At 44.2% G+C, this 20,193-nt stretch overlaps 1 protein-coding gene across 6 annotated transcripts in view; it reads left to right on the top strand.

The window, feature by feature from the left end:
• The window catches only part of NTRK3 (neurotrophic receptor tyrosine kinase 3), a 385,036-nt gene that overhangs the window by 317,502 nt on the left and 47,341 nt on the right, over positions 1 to 20,193 (top strand). For all 6 annotated transcript variants that reach the window (XM_017960901.2, XM_017960896.2, XM_017960898.2 and 3 more), the window contains 3 exons: positions 1,736 to 1,866; positions 9,495 to 9,667; positions 13,262 to 13,505. In XM_017960901.2, coding sequence (XP_017816390.2) covers positions 1,736 to 1,866; positions 9,495 to 9,667; positions 13,262 to 13,505 — 548 coding nt within the window. The remainder of the gene's footprint in view (positions 1 to 1,735; positions 1,867 to 9,494; positions 9,668 to 13,261; positions 13,506 to 20,193) is intronic.

Raw genomic sequence — 20,193 nt, forward strand, 5'->3', positions numbered from 1 at the left:
TCCCGAGAGAGGGCCTGACTTCCTATTTTCTTGCAGCAGGAGACTCTTTAGCCTTGCCCTCCAAAGTCAACAAATACCATTCCTCAGAGGCTGAGAAACAGAGACAAAAAGTGTGAAGAAGGGAACCAATTTTAATCCCCTCCCTGTAAAGACTGGGGCATAGTCCTGCAGTGCGTAGCAGCCGCATTGCAGCCTGTGGCTTGGGAGGAGTGGTCACCAGCAGCTGTTAATGTGCAGGTCTCTCCTGGTGGGAGGAGAAAATCATAGTCTGTAAATGCTTCCTCCTGCAAATCCTTACTAGGCAGATCATCTGGGACACTGTGGGGATACAAAGGGCTCTGATGGGGGAAAAAAAAGATTCCTGTAGTTTATTCTTGAAGGAATCCCCAAACCAACAAAACAGTACCCCAAGGCTTCCAGCCATGCCCCTCTGTCCCTGTTATGTCTCCTCACTTACGGGGATGATCTGCCATGGCCCAGGATCTGCAGCTTTCATTTCTCTACAAAGTCACTGGGGATAATCCACTTTTTGGCTCTGCAATGCTCTTCGTAATGTGAATACAGGTATTTAATGGGCTTCTGCCTGGTGAACAATTAATGTAAAGGTCAGTGAGTAATCTCCGGTTTGCTCCTTTCATCACTAGCCCACTGCTTGTACAACTCCTTTGTAGCATTCTTTCCAAATAGGTGGGAGGGCTGAGGTCACAGCTCTGCTTTCTGCAGGCAGACAGACCTTAATTAGGTTGCTAAATTAGCAGAGGCAGGGGCAGCCCTTCTCTCTGCACACACCCTCATTCTTGGATGGACTCTGAACTTGCCTTTTGTGGTCTCATTGGTCTTTCTCTCTTTCAGAGAAGGGTTGGCCAAGTAGAGGTTTCCCCCAGATAATCTTAGCTACCCCTTAGAAGTCTCTGTCATGAACCAGGCACTGTGATGGGGTCACTACAGCCTTTATGTTACCACAAAAACCAGTGTGTCTTTGTGTGTGTGTGTGTGTGTGTGTGTGTGTGTGTGTGTGTGTGTGTGTGTGTGCGTGCATGTGTCTATGTCTTCTATGTCTTTACTTTGTCCTCAGCCCTGGGCCAAGCTCTTCGTATGGATTTTCTCATTTAATCGTCACAAGAATTCAGCAAGGAAGTTGCTCTTGTTAATCCCATTTTACAGTTGAGAAAATTGAGGCTCTGAGGCTAAATAACTTTCCCAAGCTCAAAAAACTGGTAATGGAGTGGAGCCAGGATTCCAACCTGATTCTCGATCGTACCCCGGAAACCTTGCTTTTCGAAGTGCGACCAACAGCAGATGGACATGACCTGGGAGTTTGTTAGAAATATAGATTCTCAGACCCACTGGATTAGAATCTTCATTTTGACAAGATTCCCAGGGGATTCATGTGCACAAAACTGTGGAGACTGCTTTGTGCTATCTCCAATAACTGTGGCTAATTAAGGCCAGAATCCTGTGCATTAACTACTAACTCCATTTGCCAGCAGAGGATGCTGTGGTTTAGAGGGGTTAGGAGTTATTCAGGGACAGCACTGAAATTTGATTCTGGCCCATACTCTCAAACCACAGAAGGATGTCAGGTTTTTTGCTAAAGTTGGGGTGCTAGAGTTTGCCTTTGCCTGCTGTGGGCTCAGAACCAAATTCTCCACTCTAGACCTCTGTACTCTTCTGTCTCCCTGTGTCACCAAATGAGGACTGATTTGCTGCCCTCCTCTTTGTCCCTGTCCTACAGATGTGCAGCACATTAAGAGGAGAGACATCGTATTGAAGCGAGAACTGGGTGAGGGAGCCTTTGGAAAGGTCTTCCTGGCTGAGTGCTACAACCTCAGCCCAACCAAGGACAAGATGCTTGTGGCTGTGAAGGTAAACCCCAGAGGCATGTGGGCACCAGGAGGAGGGCTGGCTGAGGGCCCAGGGAGGGAAGGAAGAGGCTCACTCCATTTGAGAAGATAGTGCTCAATTGGCTTTCTCGCATGCAATCAGAGGACTTTGCTCCAAGGTCAGTGAAGTTTCCTAGAGACCACAACAACTTCCTTTGGCTTCCAAGGTCAAGGGCTGCAGCAATTAAGGGGGCTATTCCTAGGGAGCAAGTTTATTCTTGTAAATGACCCTGGTCCTTTTCTGGTGGCCCTGTGGTTACCTCTGTCCCAGGGCTGGCCCTCCACACTCCACCCTCCACCATGTAGTAGCTTTATAGGACGTGCTGTCTGTGCCTGGAAAGTCACATGGCCATTTCTCAGGAGTTGAGCTGTTGTAGAGTGGGCTGTTTAAGGAGGACTGGGTAACCACTTCCCAAGAGCACAAACATCACTGAGAATAGAAGAAGATGTTGGGGGAGGGGGTATATAGAGGGTATATAGAAGAAGATGTTGGGTTGAGGGAGGCAGGGAGTTAGCACTGGGAGAATAGTGAGGGAGGTTGCAGAAATTCTTAGGTACTTCCCATGGGATTCAGATTCAGACCCCAAGCGGCAGCATGCCTGGGAGAAACTTCTTCCTGGCAGCTGCTGGAGGGCTCCCTTAACCACAGGGCTTCTGTGTTGCCAAGACACATGGCAGATTTGCAGCAGGAGCTGAGTTGCTTGGGGTAGGAGAGAAGGGCCTTTGCTACTACTGGTTACCCTTCCAGACTCTTCCACCCAGCAGTCAACAGCTTCTCTTTGTAAACCAATACTGGACAAATCTTTGAACATGGTTAACATAAACAAGAATCAGGTAGCCTCATGGAGACATGCACAGATCTCTGGAGCCCTTCTCTGGAGTCTGGAGTGGCTTCATTGCGTGCAGTGAGCAGGCTTCTGAGGCCACCGTGGAGTCTGCAGTGTCCTGAGATGTGGGCCAACCAATGCCAGAGATATGGCTCCCCATGAAGACATTCACCCAGACCTCAGAATGGTCCAATCCTTACCATTGAGGGATCACAAAGGCAGTTCTTGTTTCTGCAACTTTTGGGTCTCTGTATTCTTAGTCTTGTGTATCTACAGATTGTTTCTGTCCACAGAGGGCAAACGACCTCAAGAATGAAGGCAGTACAGTGCAGGCATAGCATGGGCATCAAACAGCCTGGGTGCAAATCCCAGTTCTACCACTGATAAGCTGTGGGAACTTTCACAAGACACTCAACTTCTTTGGGCCTCAATTTCCTTATCTGTATAATAGCTATAATAATATCCCCTCCTTAGAATATTGGGGATTAAATTACACAATGTGTCTAAAATTCATAATGCACTGCTTGGGGCTTAGTAAAGACTCAATAAAAAGTAGTTGGCATTTGTTTCTATCATCATCATTGTCATTGATGTTGATATTACTGAATGTGCTTAGATACAAGATGTATGACCTGCCAAGCTTGCATTGACTATCTAGAATAGGAGTCACCAAACTTTTTCTCTAAAGGTAAATATTTTAGACGTTGAGGGCCTTATAACTCTCCATTGCAACTCTGCCTGTGTTATTGGAAAGCAGCATAACAATACGTTAACTAAAGAGGGTGGCTATTTTCCAATAACTTTTTTTATTACCAAAATAAGCAGAGTTTGCTGACCTCTGCTCTAGAAAATAAATAAGAGTACTGCATCCTAAAAGACTAATGATTATTATTGCTGTACATCCTGTAAATAAACTTGCTCAGTGTGTCTCTGTAGACATGAGATAGTCAGATGAGCAAGGGTGTCTTTAAAGAGCTTGGAGGAGCGATGTAGAAAGATTTCTAATGTTGTCCCTAAACTTAGGATCTGCACTGCCCTGGCATTTTTAATATATAGGATGACACTAATCCACGGGGTGTTCCAGCATCCATCTGGGGACTGGTGAATGAACTGAACATTTTTGCACTTTCATCAGAGAATGAAATGATGGCTGAAAACCCTGGGAAATGTTTCCCTGAGTGGTCTGGCATTAAGGGGCAGTACCCAGAATGAGGAATGCAGAAAATGTGTTTCTGTTCCCATCCTTTTAAAACGATGTCCTTCTTTCCTTGGATCTGGGGACCTCGAGGAGATGAACCCTCTGGGATTTTACACCATGTGTCACTCAGTGGATCTGCCTAGTGGTCAGCCTGGAAAAGATGCCTATGTCCTCCAGAGAACATCTTGAAGTGGTGTTTCCTACTTCCTCCCCTCTTTAGATTCCACTCTTTTTTTTTTTTGCAGGACCCTTCCTTTTGAGTTAGTTCTCATGTTGATGCAGAGTGATTTTGTACTTCTAGAGAACACATACAAGTACAACCCAAGATAAAGTTTTCCCAAATCAATTGGCAAGAATGTTTTGCCCAGCAGTTGCTATGGTACAAACAAAGAAGCAGAAACCACAGCCTATTTTTAAGGTGCTTACAGCCTGCTGGGGAGAGGGAGCAATATGGTACAGGACATAATCTGCATACATGTGTAGTATAAGTGTGACGTTAAAATAACATCATGCATGAACTGTTAAATAAGTGGTGCCACTCTGAAATCGTCATTAGACAAACAGAACATTTACACAGCATTCAAATCCAGGCAACCCCTTCCTTCACAGAGGAGGGAATGAGATCCTTCCCCCCATTTTTCCTTTTTTTTTCTCTGTCATTTCATACTCTGTCCTGGGTGAACCTCAGTGGTCTTCTAGTTCACGAATTCTTCATGTGGTTTTATCTGGTCTAGAGCTTTTCCTGTCTGTGAAGGTTTTTGTTTTCACTTCAATGACCATATATTTTATTTCCAAGATATCTAATCGGTTCTTAATTTTGTTACCTTACTTTTATTTCTCCCCCTTCTTGTGGCATGCCTTCTTGTTTTCTGTAGAAAATGTATTTCTTCACTCTTTTTGAGCATTTACTTATTTAAAATCTTTTTGAGCTATTCTAATAAAATTGATTTATCTTCAGGAAATTTATGTCCTGGTTTTTGATAATATTAGTCATTTGGATTTAGCATTATATTTCTTCCAATATATCTGAACTTCAGCTTTTGGGTTCCTTTTGGCTTGAAGGGTGTTTTGGTTTTTGTTTTGAGTAGTCACAGTTTCCACTTTCAATTACTTTAAATTGAAGCAGGAGCTTAAAACATTTGTGAAACAATCTGAGTGCAGAATGTCAGATTTTTACTGTTTTCCCTATGTTTTTATGCTTTTTCCTTCTACTCTTAACAGTATTTTTAACCGCTGACCTTTAGCAGGTTTTTTAAAAAGCATTCATCCTAGCTTCCATAAAAACTCCCCAATATACACTCATATTTCATTGGTTTCTAGAGCATTTCATTACATTAAGTAATTACATTAGCAGGTTTAGTTGTCATGAATGAGTTTGGGAACAATCACAGACAACTCTTGGTAAACCCCTCTGTGGGACAGAAGTATTTCCCTGGGTATCCAGCTAGCAGGGAGTATTCAGGATCTCATGCTCTGCAGAGGTCATAGGCAGTGCCAACTAATCTGGGCTGTCGTGTAGACACAGCTCAGTGGAGAGTTTTCTGGCCAAAGGAGCACCAAAGGCCCTGAGGCAGAGAAAATCTTGGAGGGTACGGAAAGGTCATGAGACTGAAGTGTAATACATGAGGCGGGAGGAGTGTGTGCGAGGAGAGGAGGCAAAGAGAGATGGGGAGACCAGACCTTATAAAGTCCATGACTGTGTTAAGGAGTTTGGATTTTATCCTATAAACACTGGGAAGCCAATGGCCAGTTTTAAGCCAGGAAGACAGATGAGAGAGGGGCACCCCTGTATGTAACAACTACCCATCTTCTTTTCCTGGTAGAGTTGTGTGAGACTGTCACCCAAAGGAAGTGGCAGTGGATTTCGAGTCAGTAAAAGAAAGATGATTTTATAATGAAAGGGGGTTGATTGGTGTGCGTGTGTGTGTGTTTGACCACTTAGGATTTAGAACATTTAGGAATGTGTGTATATCATATATATATATCATAAAAATGAATTTCAGGATATTAACGAAATCTGAAACTGAACATCCTTTGAAATATCTCCCCCTAAAAAAAAAAAAAGACAGTAAGATGGAGAGTAGCAGGGTTTGGACGACATGAAGATGCTGAATGACCCAGGAAGAGTTGGGAGCTGTTGAAAGGTTGTGTTCTTGCCATCTAGCCTATTTTCCTTCCATCCAAATAAACAACCTTACTGAAACCCTCTCCCCAAGGCAGAGTGGACATGACAGCTGGTGCATGTTGAGGGGAAGATAAGAAAGGGAAATGTCCGCAAACTTTGAAAGAAAGAGAGGGAGAGAAGGAGGGCAAATTCTAGCTCTCCTTTTTGTACTAAAGATACCGTACAAAGGACTGAGCCAGGAACTTCCCCAGCTTCAGAGATCTCTTGGCAAGATGCATGTCTCTACACTGACTGTTGATGGCTATGATAAATCGGTTCTTTCCCATGCCACTGACTGGTGACCCATTTTGAGGTTTCCCAGCCATGGAGATATTAAATGTGGACCCCACTGAGAGGGGCCAGAGAGTCACTGGCCCTATTTCCCTCCTCATTATTCTCCTCCTGTCACCTCTGTTCTAATTGCATCAATACCTGGGGACAGGGCCACTGGCAGCTCCCAACCCTAGTTGCTATACCCCACACTTGGCCAATTAGGTAAGAACTTCAGATTTGACTCAAGAGCTGGAAAGCCCACTTTGAAAGCATGGAGAAAGGATGTGGAAGACTGAAAGTGATGGCGGTTGCTTTGTGTTCATCTCCCGAATGAGGAACCCATCTCTGCCTTACAGTGCTGGGTGCCAGCCTAGGGGGGCACTGGCTGGTGCTGCTTGAGAGCTGAGAATAGAAATATCCCAGGGCTGTCACTGACGTCCAGACTGTGGGAGAGAATGATTTAAAGAGATGGAGAGAGGCCGTTTGACTGGCCCCAAATTCGATCTACTTTTCCCTCTCAAAAATCCAGCATTCAACATAAATCTTTATATTCTCCCATCCCACCCATGCTGGGTTCCTCCTCCTCTTCTTCTTCTTCCTCCTCCTCCTCCTCTTCTTCCTCTTCCTCCTCCCCCTCCCCCTCCCCCTCTTCCTCTTCCTCCTCCTCCTCCTCCTCCTTCTGCTGCTTCTTCTTCTTCTTCTTCTTCTTCTTCTTCTTCTTCTTCTTCTTCTTCTTCTTCTTCTTCTTCTTCTTCTTCCTCCTCCTCTTCTTCTTCCTCTTCTTCTTCTTCTTCACAAATAAATCACTCGGCATCATCCAATACCCACGACCTAGCCCATTCAGCTCATGGCTGCTGCTGGGAGCTGGGTCCCTAGGAGAGATTGTCTCTCACCATGACTCTCTGACTCCTCAAATGTCTTTGTTCTGGTTGTAGGTGGACATTACATCCTATTCGTTTGTTGTTAGGTAGCTTCACAGAGCAATCAGCCAGAGCTGAAGTGGAGAACACATAGAATCAGGTCTGGTAAAAATCAGCAATGGGCTGATCAAATGTCCTTGCCCTATCTTCAAGCCTGGCACCTTCACTGGGCCCAGCCACTCTGCTGGCAGCCAATGCCACACCCCTTTCCTGACCCTCTCCTCTATACTTTCACATCCTTTTATTTCTCTGCCCACCATTCTCTTGGGGAGCTGCCTAGTGACTAATTTATCCCATAAATTAATTCAGGCAGGGGTGCTGGGCAGGAAAGTGTCCTGGGCGCCAGACCCAAGCTGTTACTTGTTACGTGATCTTTGGCAAGTTACTTCCCCATCCTGAACCCCAGTTATCTCATCTGTAAAATGGGAAAGTTATGCTAGATAACTTTGAACATTTTTGTCAGCCATAGATTCATTTAATCAAGCAATATTTTTATGAAGCCTTCAAATTTTAAAAAGAATGAAGGTGGTGCTTGTTGAAGTTGAAAGGGGCTTCATCTCTGGCTGGAAGACCACACCTCCACTTGATGACCCTAGAGGCATTGCTACTGAACTTTGGGGCACTGTGAGGTCCACAAGGAGAGTACTGAGGTCCAGTCAAACTCTAACTGTCTGTCATTTAATTAGTGTGAATGTGAGCTGATTCCTGGACAGGCTCAGCCTCAGTTTCTCCAACTCCAGAAATGAGCAGGTAGGAGTAGATGATGTCTAGGGCTCCTTTCATGCTAACAGTCCATCATTTCTAATGTGTGCTAAGGGCTGAGAGGTTTGATGGACCCCCTAGATACATCTCTTTTGGCGTATTCACACTACTGCAGTGCTAGAACCAGGGAAGCCCTACAGATTTCAGATAATGGGGCTGCAGGAACAGGAGAAAGATGTCTGGTGAGGGAGATGTTTTGGCACTTGCGTGATCTATAGGAGGGACCTGTCAGCCTGAAAAAGCCAGATGCCTAGCAGAGAAAATGCAAAGCAATCTCTAGTCTGTCTAGATGGTCACTCCCCTGAAAATGGTGAGCCAATGTTACACTCACTTCCTCATTGCCTTGTGTTGTGTCTATTGAGGTTACTAAAGTGTGTCAGTTGAAGCAACTGAATGTTTGGCCCTATTTGCCTTCTGGCCTCATAGGGAGAAATGGGGGCGCCCACTTGCATAAGCTGCTCCTCGTGCAGAAAGGGCCCCTCCTCTTCACAGACCATTGTCCATCTAGCCAGCATTGCTGTGCCTATGGCAGTGCCGTAACCAAAGTCCTTCAGATGTGCTCAAAGGCTTTGTCTTTGGTCTTGTAGTCCCCTTCTGGTGCTGGGAAATCCACATGTACAACTTACAATCTACCTGGGTATATTCATCCTCCTTGGCCCTACAGGAAGTGGCCTAGTTTGCACCTATTACTCACACTTGAGTTTTCACCCTGACAGAGGCTGAATGGTGGCATTCTGGTGGCCCCCAGATGCTCCTTTCCATCCTGCACGAGGACTTTGTAGGACTCTGCCTGGCCCTGAGTGTATCTGAGATTTCTGTCCACTAATTGCCATTCCTGTAGCTGCCGCCCCACTCTTCCCACCCTATTGCTTCCTCCAAACCCCTATTGGGAGAACACAGGTGCCTTCCAGAGGTCAAAGTTCTCACACCCCACTGCAAATGTAGATACCTTCACAATCTAAAAACAAGGACTCCAAAAGACAAGCAGACTTTATTGTGTTGCATGCCCAGTTTCTAGTAGGCTACGAGCATGTGACTAATTCACAAAGTTAAGCATTGGGGCAGCGGTTTTCACAGTGTTTATTCTAGCTGTGGCACAGTTTCTTCAAAGAAAACCTTAGGAGCAGGGGCTTTTGCCAGGCTTTCCTCCTCACAGCCCCTCCAGCTGCCATGTACACTCACCAGTGGAAGTCCACGGCTCTGTGATGAATAGAGTTTGAAATCACTGGAGAGTGCATAGGATGTGGATGTCAGAGAGTGGGTTTCTATTTCTGCAGGGATCAAAGTGCTGGAGGAGGAAGGAGTCAGGCCTCATAGTTCAGATTGAGTTTCATTGTCTTTAAATTCCATTTAGATTCATATTTATTGGTAGCCCAGTGGTGTGTGGGGCCAGTTTCTTTCCAGGAGTAGAAAAGACAGCCCCCTGCCCTGTAGTTGCCAAACGCCTGTGTCCTGCATCGTTCCTAGGCCCTGAAGGATCCCACCCTGGCTGCCCGGAAGGATTTCCAGAGGGAGGCCGAGCTGCTCACCAACCTGCAGCATGAGCACATTGTCAAGTTCTATGGAGTGTGTGGTGATGGGGACCCCCTCATCATGGTCTTTGAGTACATGAAGCATGGAGACCTGAATAAGTTCCTCAGGTAAGGAAGGATTGTCTTCCCCCACACCTGACCCCAGTCCCACCGAACTCTTGGGGTTTTCCCTGGAGCCAGAAATTGTACTACCCCTTCTAAACACTCACCTCTCAGGATGAGAAATTAGATGAATACACTCATTACTATACATCATCTCCTTAGCAGTCAGATTCAGGCCTTTGTCCCCAGTTTGTAGGGAAAACAAGTTGAGGATGCTATGGTAAGTATCCTCTACTCTTCTTCCTCATTCCAAAATGGACTGAGAAGAAGATCAGGGTCTGGAATAGGTCCAGGAGGAGTCTGGAAGCCCCACAGCCTGTGGCTTACAACTCCAGGATTCTAGGGCCACCCTTCTCTGATGCTGCAAATAGCTTTCTCCCTTTGTGCCTTAAGTTTCTCACTTGCAAAGTGAGGCTAGTATCTTACACCCCTCCTGGAATCCTTCCTGCTAGAGACTTTTTGATGTTGAGTAAGAAGGTCCAAGGTTACAATTCATCAGGTGGCAGAGATGGTTAAAACAAAAAGGGGAATGATTTTCTTCAGGCTAATTCTAGAACTGTGCTGTTCAGTACAATGGCCACCTATGCCATTTAAATTTAGATTTACATTAATTAAAGTTCAATAAGATTTAAAAATTCAGTCGTACTAGTTCCTTGGTTACACTAGCCAAGTACTTGTTAGTCATGTGTGGCTAGTTTTTACCATACAGGGAAGCACAGTATAAACATTTCCATCAATAGAAGGTTCTATTGGATAGTACTATTCTAAAAAGAAAGGATTTGTTGTAAGAAGGGTTTCTCCGAGCCTGGAACAAGATCCTCTGGACTTGGAAGGCTCTTAATGTGACTGGTAAGAGACTGGAACTCCAGCCAGAAGTTCTGGATGAAGTTTCAAGGGTGGTTCTCCCTTCTTCAGAGAAGACAGCATCTCATCGCTAGTGCAGAGTTAGGACTCCTCTGCCGTCTGCAGATGCCACTTCCAAACAGTGCCCAGATATGGAAGGAACAGCCGTGTGAAGGTCTGTGGAACCCAAGGCCCCAAGAAACAGGTTAAACACATAGGCCCTGTATACTTAAGGTGTGGCCTCTGCCACCGCCACAATTTGAATCTCATTGAACTCTGTGGCTGAGGATAAGATTTCCAAAGTTCAAATGAAAATTATAGGAGGCTCTAGCCCACTCACCAAAAACTGCTAAGCATCCTCTTGACGTGGGACATACAATAGGGTGTTGTGGTTTTGAGGGGCAAAGAAATGAGTTACTACCAGGCAATGGAATGGAGGACTCTCTGGAGCTCTGCTTATGAGTGAGGTTTCTGCAAAAATGGCCCTGAAGGAAATGAAAGTATTTGTGGGATGTTCGAAGCCTTCTAAACCTGGATTCACAATGAAATGGATTCCTTTCCTGGAGAACTTTGTCTTTAGCATAAGACAGATTTGGGTTCATATCTTGAATTTGTCACATCTTAGTTGCAAATTGGAGCACATTATTAAATCTTAATTTTCTCTCCTAGAAAACATGACTATTAATAACTGCTTCACGGGGTTGTTGCTATGAGTATTAAATGACTGTGTATGTATAATGCTTAGACAAGTTTTGCAAGTAGTTCAGTGATCAACCAATGGTAGCTACTATTAAAGTTATTACTATTACTATCTTAAGAGAATTGTGAACCATGGTAACTTCTACTCCAGGCAACACCTTTTCTCAATATTCAGAATAGCCTCACCCTGTCCTTTTGTTCCCCTGGAGCCCAAGGGGCATGCCCTACTTTTCACCACACCGTATCCTTACATTCAGCAGTACCTCCAGCCCCAAGAGCCACCAGCAGGGTTAAGGAGAGCTCCTAGGTACCTCTGCACTACTGTCATACATGATAAAAGGGAAGAGAAAGAAGATAGTAGAAGGGAGATAAAGAGTGAGAGCCTGGAGTAAAGGTAAGGAGTGGGAGAAGCAGAAAGTAAGATGAAAAGGAAAAGGAGTGCAAAAGAAACAGAAAGAAGTATATAAGGTGAGGGGCAGTGCTAGTGCCTTGCCTTCTCCACAGCAGACAGCATGGGGAACGCGCTCATGTGAGTACGGTTCTACAAGGACTTGCTGACACTCTGAAGACCTCTATGTCTCTATGGGATCCCTTCCTGAAGACAGCATCGGGGGGTCTATCTAAATCAAAGCTTGACAGTCTTCCTGGGGCAATCTTGCAGCAAAATCTGAACTTTACCCTCCACTACTGACCAGATTCCCAGTAGCTTCCATTAATCTGTCTTCCTAGGCACTATCAGTCAAGGGTGAACTTCTAAAGAATTCTCTGAGGCCAGAAGCTCTTAGCAACAGGCCGTGCCAACCCTTCCTGGGAGGCATCCTGTTGGCTTCTCTCACAAACACAGCCTCTGTGACCCACAGGTTGACCCTGCCTGCTCTCGCATCTCCACATTGGTGGTGTTGAGAGGCAGGCTGGATTGCACTTTCAGGTAGACAGAAGGGAGGGCTTCTCTGCTGACCCCTCTTCCTTGAGAGCTGAGGCAGCCTTCCTCCTTCTGAGGAGTGAGGTAGGCAGAGCCCACCGGAGACAGTAAAAGGGATGTGCTCATACTTAATGGTGCTTTTCAGAGGAAATCGGAGAAGCAGTAAAGCAGGCAGAGGCCTTGCTGCACACCAGGGCTTCTTAGTCCACAACTTCATAAATAAGGGCCCTGGGTATGGTTACGGCTCACTGGGCTTTCTAGAGAAAAGAGTGAACACTAAAAGTGACTGATATGACTAGGTAAGGTGTTAGAATAACAAATTCGGGCCTTGATTTGGGATGGAATGGGTTCTGGGGGTACCCCAGACCCATGCTTCAAGGTCAGAGGCTCTCTCCACTGTGCACTGCTAGCGCCATAAGTTACCCAGTGCTAAGCAGTGTAGTGGAGTGGTTAAGAGTGTCCCAGTGCCACTGAGCGTGAACTGCCAGCATCAGCCCTGGGAGCTAGTGGGAAATGCAAATGAGCAAGCTCACTTAGCCAATCAGAATCCTGGGGTGCGGGGCCAGGGAATCTTGGAACAAGCACCCCCAATGCTCCTTTTAGAAGCTCTCTTTTTATAGTCACATGTCTGGTTTCAGATCCTACTTCCTGATTTCACATATGGCCATTCTGAACCTCTGGGACTTTGGCTGAGCGATCTCATCATTTTGTGCCTCAATTTCTTTATTTCAAAATTGGGGTGGGAAAGTTGAGTGAATTACAATATTTAAAACAATCAGAGCACATAGTAAGGGCTATGGCAGAGTTATTTGTTGTTTTGCTAATTATTCTATAATAGACATCTAGCACTGTGAAAACCCTAGGAAGCAGTGAAATATTAAAAAGAGTAGGTTTATTCCCTCTTCCATTTGAGTATGTCTGCTCTCATCTTAGTTAGAATCTGGTTGTGGAGTTTCACCCATACCCACATGTACGTAACCTAATTTGGGGCAGATAAAAATAGACCATAGGCAGGACGGAAGGGGAAATTTTATTTATTTCTGTGGGGCATTCCAGAGGCCAGGGACCCAGGAAGGTCTTTCTCCTTGATATCCTGATTTCTCTCTGCCCCCTCCTTTCTCCCCACGCTCTTGCAGGGCCCATGGACCAGATGCAATGATCCTTGTGGATGGACAGCCACGCCAGGCCAAGGGTGAGCTGGGGCTCTCCCAAATGCTCCACATCGCCAGTCAGATTGCCTCGGGTATGGTGTACCTGGCCTCCCAGCACTTTGTGCACCGAGACCTGGCCACCAGGAACTGCCTGGTTGGAGCGAATCTGCTAGTGAAGATTGGGGACTTCGGCATGTCCAGAGATGTCTACAGCACGGATTATTACAGGGTAAGGTGACTTTCCCAGCTGCAGGACTCAGTCACAGAGCTAGCGCCTTGCTTACATGTCTTTCTGATTGTCCATTAACCCTGTCACTCTGGCACACACATATATACACCCATGCCCAGACATGCACTCAACAATTATTTTTTGGCCTCTCTTGCATCTTGATATACCTGTTTAGCATGTTCTCAATTGCCCACTCCTCCTTTCTTCTTGGACATTTAACTGAACTGTAATCTGTACATTGCAATAACATATGCATTGTGTTCTTACGTGCTCCAATACTCATTCTTCATGTAAACATACTCATACATGTATATGTATGTGCCCAAACACACACACAGACACACCCAACTTGGTACTATGTTTAATGTCTCCCTACCCAGTCCCAGATCTAGCCTCACTCATGACACATTTTATTTTCTGAAATTATCTTGTGACTATTTAAGAATTACCTTGTTTCCAAAGGTAGATCTTGATGAGAAGAGGAAACCTAAGTAAAGTAATAAAGATGGCTAATATATTGCTGAGTATTATCCAAATGGGCTAGAACAGATGAGGAAAGGAAGCGTTATCTGTAGCCAACTTTGGAGAGAGGACAGGTTAGATCCTAGAAAAACTTCTGATTGTGAGAAGAGCCATCCTGCTCAGTTTTACCTTCATATAGTCATCTGCTTTACATTAACAAGAGTCTTATTTTGCTCCCAGAATCTTTTTTTTTTCCCTGAGTGTTTGGGAGTCTTTTTTTCCATGGATTATTGACTGATTCTGATAGTGTTATTATTTCCAGGGAAAGAATGAATGGCCATGAGTGTCACTTATCTCAGTAAGGGGAAATATGAGTGCAACCTGAGACACAGAGATAACTTCTGCAAACGGATTGAGGGCAGATTGCTAAAAAATACAGAAGATCCAAGGCTGGGCGCAGTGGCTCATGCCTGTAATCCCAGCACTTTGGGAGGCCAAAGTGGGTGGATCACTAGGTCAGGAGTTCAAGATTAGCCTAGCCAACATGGTGAAACCCTGTCTCTACTAAAAAATACAAAAATTAGCTGGGCGTGCTGGCATGTGCCTGTAGTCCCAGCTATTCAGGAGGCTGAAACAGGAGAATTGCTTGAACCTGGGGAGTGGAGGTTGCAGTGAGTCAGGGTCACACCATTGCACTCCAGCCTGGGTGACAGAGTGAGATTCTGTCTTAAAAAACAAAACAAAACAAACAAACAAACAAAAAACAGAAAATCTATTTCTGGGACATCAAAAGGAAGAGGAGTTTGGATGGAAGTTATAAGGAGAGTGTGGGACAATGTTTTGGAGGTCAAGGCATGTCTTATTCCTTTTCGGCTGTTATAACAAATACCACAAACAGGATAGGTTACAAAAAACTGACGTTTATTTCTCATGGTTCTGGAGGATGGGAATTCCCAGATCAAGGTGCAAACAAATTCATTGTCTGGTACTGCTTCCTCATTCATAGATGGCCATCTTCTTGCTGTGTCTTCTTCACATGGCAGAAGGGTTAAGAGATCTCTCTGGCAACTCTTCCATATGAATACATTGCCCTCGTAACCTAGTCACTTCCCAAAGGCCTCACTTCCTAACACCATTACCTTGGTGCTTAGGTTTCAACATATGAATTTGGGGGTTGCACAAACGTTCAGTCTATAGCCAGGATCATGGCAGCCATTTGTCTCATCTTTGGAGAAGTGAGTGATCATACCATGAGTCAAATAGATATGATTGACCTGTTGGCCTGAGCATGGTGGACCAGAGGCTGGGAATTTGAAGTGGGTGCAGATCAGTTCTATCTGGATGTTCCTGATGGCCTAAATGAGATCACTCAGACATTAAAACAGATCAGTCAAGACACTTCATTTTAGCAATAGTTTGGAGAAAAATGGAATATTTGAGAAATGACCTTCGTGGTTGGAAAGTGACTTGTTTGTGGTACAACCAAAGAATGGCAGATGATGTACTGTCATGAGAGAATATAAAATAAAGCATAGAATGTCCACAGCAAGCTGGGCAGCTTCTCTAGCCACCTGTCCTGTCCAGTATCCCCAGGTATGGAAAAGGGGGCATGATGTGGCAGTAGTCACAGACTGATGGCCAGGGCAGACTTGCCAGAAAATGTCTAAGAGGAGTCTCTCCTTAGTGTCTAGACCATATTTTTCATTCATTTCCAAGAGAGGCATTGGTGTGGTTACTAAGAGGGGCATGGGTCATAGATTTCTTAGAGTCTGGCTGGAGCTGGCACCATTTAATTGCCTTTCCACTTTGTTTAATGGGGTTTGCTGGTCTGTCTGATTGTGCTCAGATCTGTGTTGGTGTTGATGAAAACAAGGGATGGCTCATTGTTTTTCTCTGTGAAAGGCAGATGTTTGATTATGCCAAGCTGATAACTACTGACCTCACTAGAGTCTCGGGAAACCATGTCTGACCAGAATGGGCTAACTGGCCCTTCAAACTTACTTCTAGATGTGCACTTAATATTTACTGAATCTGGTTTAAAAGAGGAAAAACAGAAAATAAAAAGATCACATCCCCAATTGATGTTTCTCTGCCCTTGCTTTAACAACTGTGAACTGTTGCTCTTTATGACTTAAAGGGCTGCAAGGAATACATCTATCTAATTTCTGTGGGTGCCAGGGTAGATTAGAATTTAAGGAAGGGAGAGTGAGGTGGGAATATGTACACACTACAGGTAACCTCAATTCCTTCTTCACGAGTTCTAAGGGCGATGTTAGCCAAGGCCAGCTAGCTTGAAATGTATATTTTTGGTCCCAAGGAAGTTTGAACAAAAAGGGATAACTCTTACAGTAAAAACACAGCACACCATTGGAAATCTGTGTATTCTACTGATGAGATATTTAAAGACCAGCTTGTGGAATATCTTCATGTTCACTTACTCACAGTGTCCTATTGTATACACCACTCTTCGTTCCCTACTTTTCTGTAAAATGAAAGGCAGAAGTAGATTTGCCTGAAGTCGCATCAAAATGAACCCTGAAGTCTTATTATTCATATTGGAAGACATTGGAATGACAATGGAATTCTTGGATTTAGGCCTAATCTTACCTGTGTTCAATCCTAATGTGCAACCACCATTAGCAACCATGTAACCTGAATGCATTTTCCCCAACCTCTGTTCAATTTTTCTGTCGTTAAAATGAGAACAAAAATATTCACTTGACAGAGTTGTGCTGATGTTAAGCAAGTTAATTTGTATAAAGAACCTGTAATACAATACTTACTGAATAAGCTCTTATTTACATGATCTTACTAGTTCCCCTCACATCCAAGCCAAGACAACTCTGTGGATAATTTTATTTCCATATGCAATTCCTGGGACAGAGAGAGGGACTCCCTGACCACCAGAAGATAAACTGGATCATGCAGCTCCTCCAAAGAAGTAGGATCTTTGCATTGACCACCTCAGGAAAATGTCTTTCTTCAGGTTTCAACATGTATAGAAATACTGGGTCATCAATACTTGCCTCTTCGTCTCATAAATGTTTATAGGGTCTTGCTCATGAATCCTAGAGCTAAGGCCACATTTGGGTGATTTATGTAAAACTTTTTTGTTCAGTATACATCGGCTGAGGCCTTGGGGGAAATGCTCTGATTTGTCAGATAGCGAGAATACTGTGAAGGATTCTCTCTGTGAGATGATATCCCCAGACAGGTTTGTACCTCTCTGCTGTCACTGGTTACTGAAATCAGTTGGGCCTAAGAGTTTGTCAGCTTCTTATGCCTAATACCACTAAGTGCAGATAATCCATGCCTGTGTGTGTGTGTGTGTGTGTGTGTGTGTGTGTGTGTGTGCGCGCGCGCGTGCGCGCACGCGTGTTTGCCTGCCCAGTGCAGATTCCAGAATGTGCATATAAGGGCAGGGGGAGAGATGGAGATAAACTCCTCCTTATAGTCTTTCTTTTTCATTCTTAATTTATTAAAACGAAGAGGCACCATCTGGCTCATGCAAAAGTGATATGCAAACAATTTACAAAGGTGAACTGCCTAATTTCCTGTTACACATTTAGAGAGAGAAAACAAACATTCCCACACCAGAGCACCAGAGCGATTTGTTCTCTCTTCTTAAGACATTCATAGTGACAAACACCTTTTCCTTCTATGAATCACTGACTCAATGCTTCCAAGATTACCTTTTCACTGGCTTTCACAAGGGCGGGCTTTGGGTACCACTATATCTTTCTAAGAACATCAGAGAACACTAAGAAACTGGTAGTCAAATCTAGAATTAAAGTTTTGAATGTCCTGAAGGGGAGAAGTTGAGATTTCAGAATACAGATGTTTTCAAATGTTTTGATTTGGGGAGAGGAGTCAATACACTGAGATCAGGGAGGAATTGAATTCGGGGGGAATGGGATCCAACTAATCTAGAGCTCCAGGAGTGTTCCTTTCTGTTCACCCTGCTGTCCTGTGTACCTGTGTGCTGTCCTGTGTGACAGTACTTGGCACTTGTTAGACACCTAATAGAAGTATGAATGAATGAAGTCAGAAAGGGAATTTAAAATTAGGAAATAGGTCACTCCAGACCAAGAGAAATCTAGACAGATAACCAGATGCTCACTAAGGGGAGGTGAGCCTTTGGAGATGATGTGGAATGCAGCAGTAGGCAGCAGGAGCAAGTCTTATCTAATCAAGCAGTTCATTATCCTGGGAGAATGTTCAGAGGAGGAAAATGAGTGATGGTCTGAGTCAGGGATGACCCACTTTAGGTTCTGGTAGAAGACAGAACTGAGTGTCTAGGACATGATGGTGCAAGTATGCTAAAAATCCAGGTGGACACACAGGTGTGGGTCATAAGCAAGTCTGGCAGCAGGTAGTGAGGCACTGGATTCTAAGCTGGAGATTCTGGGTCAGGGTTCCCAGAAACTCCTAGAAAGACAGTAACAGTAATCATTAGGAAGTGGGAATCATTTAGAACAAGCCAATCTTACGGGAAGAATATTCGATTTTATGGATATCTTCGCATCCCCATAGCAGAAGAAAAGTTGCAAGTTCTTGGACGCACACTGCCTTGGTTTGAATCTCTGCTTCTATAATTCCTGACTGTATGAACTTTGGCAAGTTATCTGTCCTTTCTGTGCCTTCAACTGTAAAATGGAGCCAATATCCCCTATCATATGCATTTTCTGTAAGGACTAAGAGTTAGTAAATATAAAGCTCTTAGGATGATCAATAATCAATAAATATTAATTATTGTCTTAGTCTGTTCTGTATTGCTATAACAGAATACCACAGAATGGGTAATTTATTAAAGAAAGAGATTTATTTCTTATGGTTCTGGAGGCTGGGCAGTTCAAGATTGAGGGTCTTCATCCAGTGAGGGCCTTCTTGCTGTGTCATAACATGGCAGAAAACATCACATGGCAAGAGACCAAGAGTGGGCCAAACTTGCTTTTATGATAAACCCACTCTTGTGATAACAAACCCACTCTCATGAAAACACCATTAATCCATTCATGAGGGCAGAGCCCTTCCGATTAATCACCTCTTAAAGTTCTCACCTCTCAACACTGTAGCATTGGGGATTAAAGTTTCAACACAGGATCTTTGGAGGACATTTTCAAACCCTAGCAATTATTGGAGCTAAAATATGAATGCTTTCTCCAATTTCCAAATGGACAAGGCTTACCTAGATGTATTAGTTAAGGTAAGTCAACTGCTGTAACAAATAGATACTCAGGTATATAATGGTTGCAACAGAAATAGAAATTCGTTTCTAGGTCACATAACAGTATGAGTAGGTGAATTCACTGGAGGAGTAGTCCTCTGCTCCACCATCGTTCAGGCTCATGGAGCTCTACCCTTTTCCTTGTGTGGAGTCCTTGGTCATGCTAGGCATTTATGTATGTTCCAACCAGCTAAAAGGAGAAACTGGCATGAAGGAATGTGTGTGGGATGTTGTTAATAGACCTGGCCTGAAAGTGGGGACTAATCACTTTCTCTCCTGGCAAGAACCCAGTTATATGACCTTCCTATTTAAAAAGGTGGCTGAGAAATGGAACATAGCTGTGTCCTACATAGAGGAGAAAAAACACGAATTGTACTGCATAGCTGGCAATCTCTGCCAGAGTTAAGGATGAAGAAAAACTACATTCTCTTTTAACATTCCATCCCAACAGCAAATCATCCCATATCCGATGATTTATCAGGAAAGATAGGCCAAGCCGTTCTTACTTTGTATTGCTACTCCAATCCTGAATGTGGACATGGTTATTTTGCAAGGCCCCCTTTTCTATTCTGCTTGCAAACTCTTGGTGTCCCATGCTTTTGTAACCCATGCATTGGTCCCACCTGCCATCTTGGTGCATTGATTCATCATCCAGGAGAAGAGTAAATTCAAGAAACTCCATCCTATGAATTGGGTGGGGGAAAGAAACAATGCTCCAAATCAAAGGGAATATACGTTAATAGATAAGAAAATACATCTAGAAGAAAAGCAGGGAAGAAATACAAACTAGAGCAGCTTCTATTCCAAATCCATGATAGTAAAGGAGCAATCCAGAGCTTGTCCAAATTCTAACTGAATCCATCCAGTATTGTCTAAAGAAGGGTTATGTCCTTGACTAAAAGCCTGGGTTGTTCTCCACCAGTAGGTCAAAGGATGGGGGGGGGGGGCTTGAGAAATTCTAAGACTTCCTAAAATTATATGAGCAATATTAAGCGGGGT

Source organism: Papio anubis, chromosome 7, assembly GCF_008728515.1.
Source record: "Papio anubis isolate 15944 chromosome 7, Panubis1.0, whole genome shotgun sequence".
Taxonomy (NCBI): Eukaryota; Metazoa; Chordata; class Mammalia; order Primates; family Cercopithecidae; genus Papio; species Papio anubis.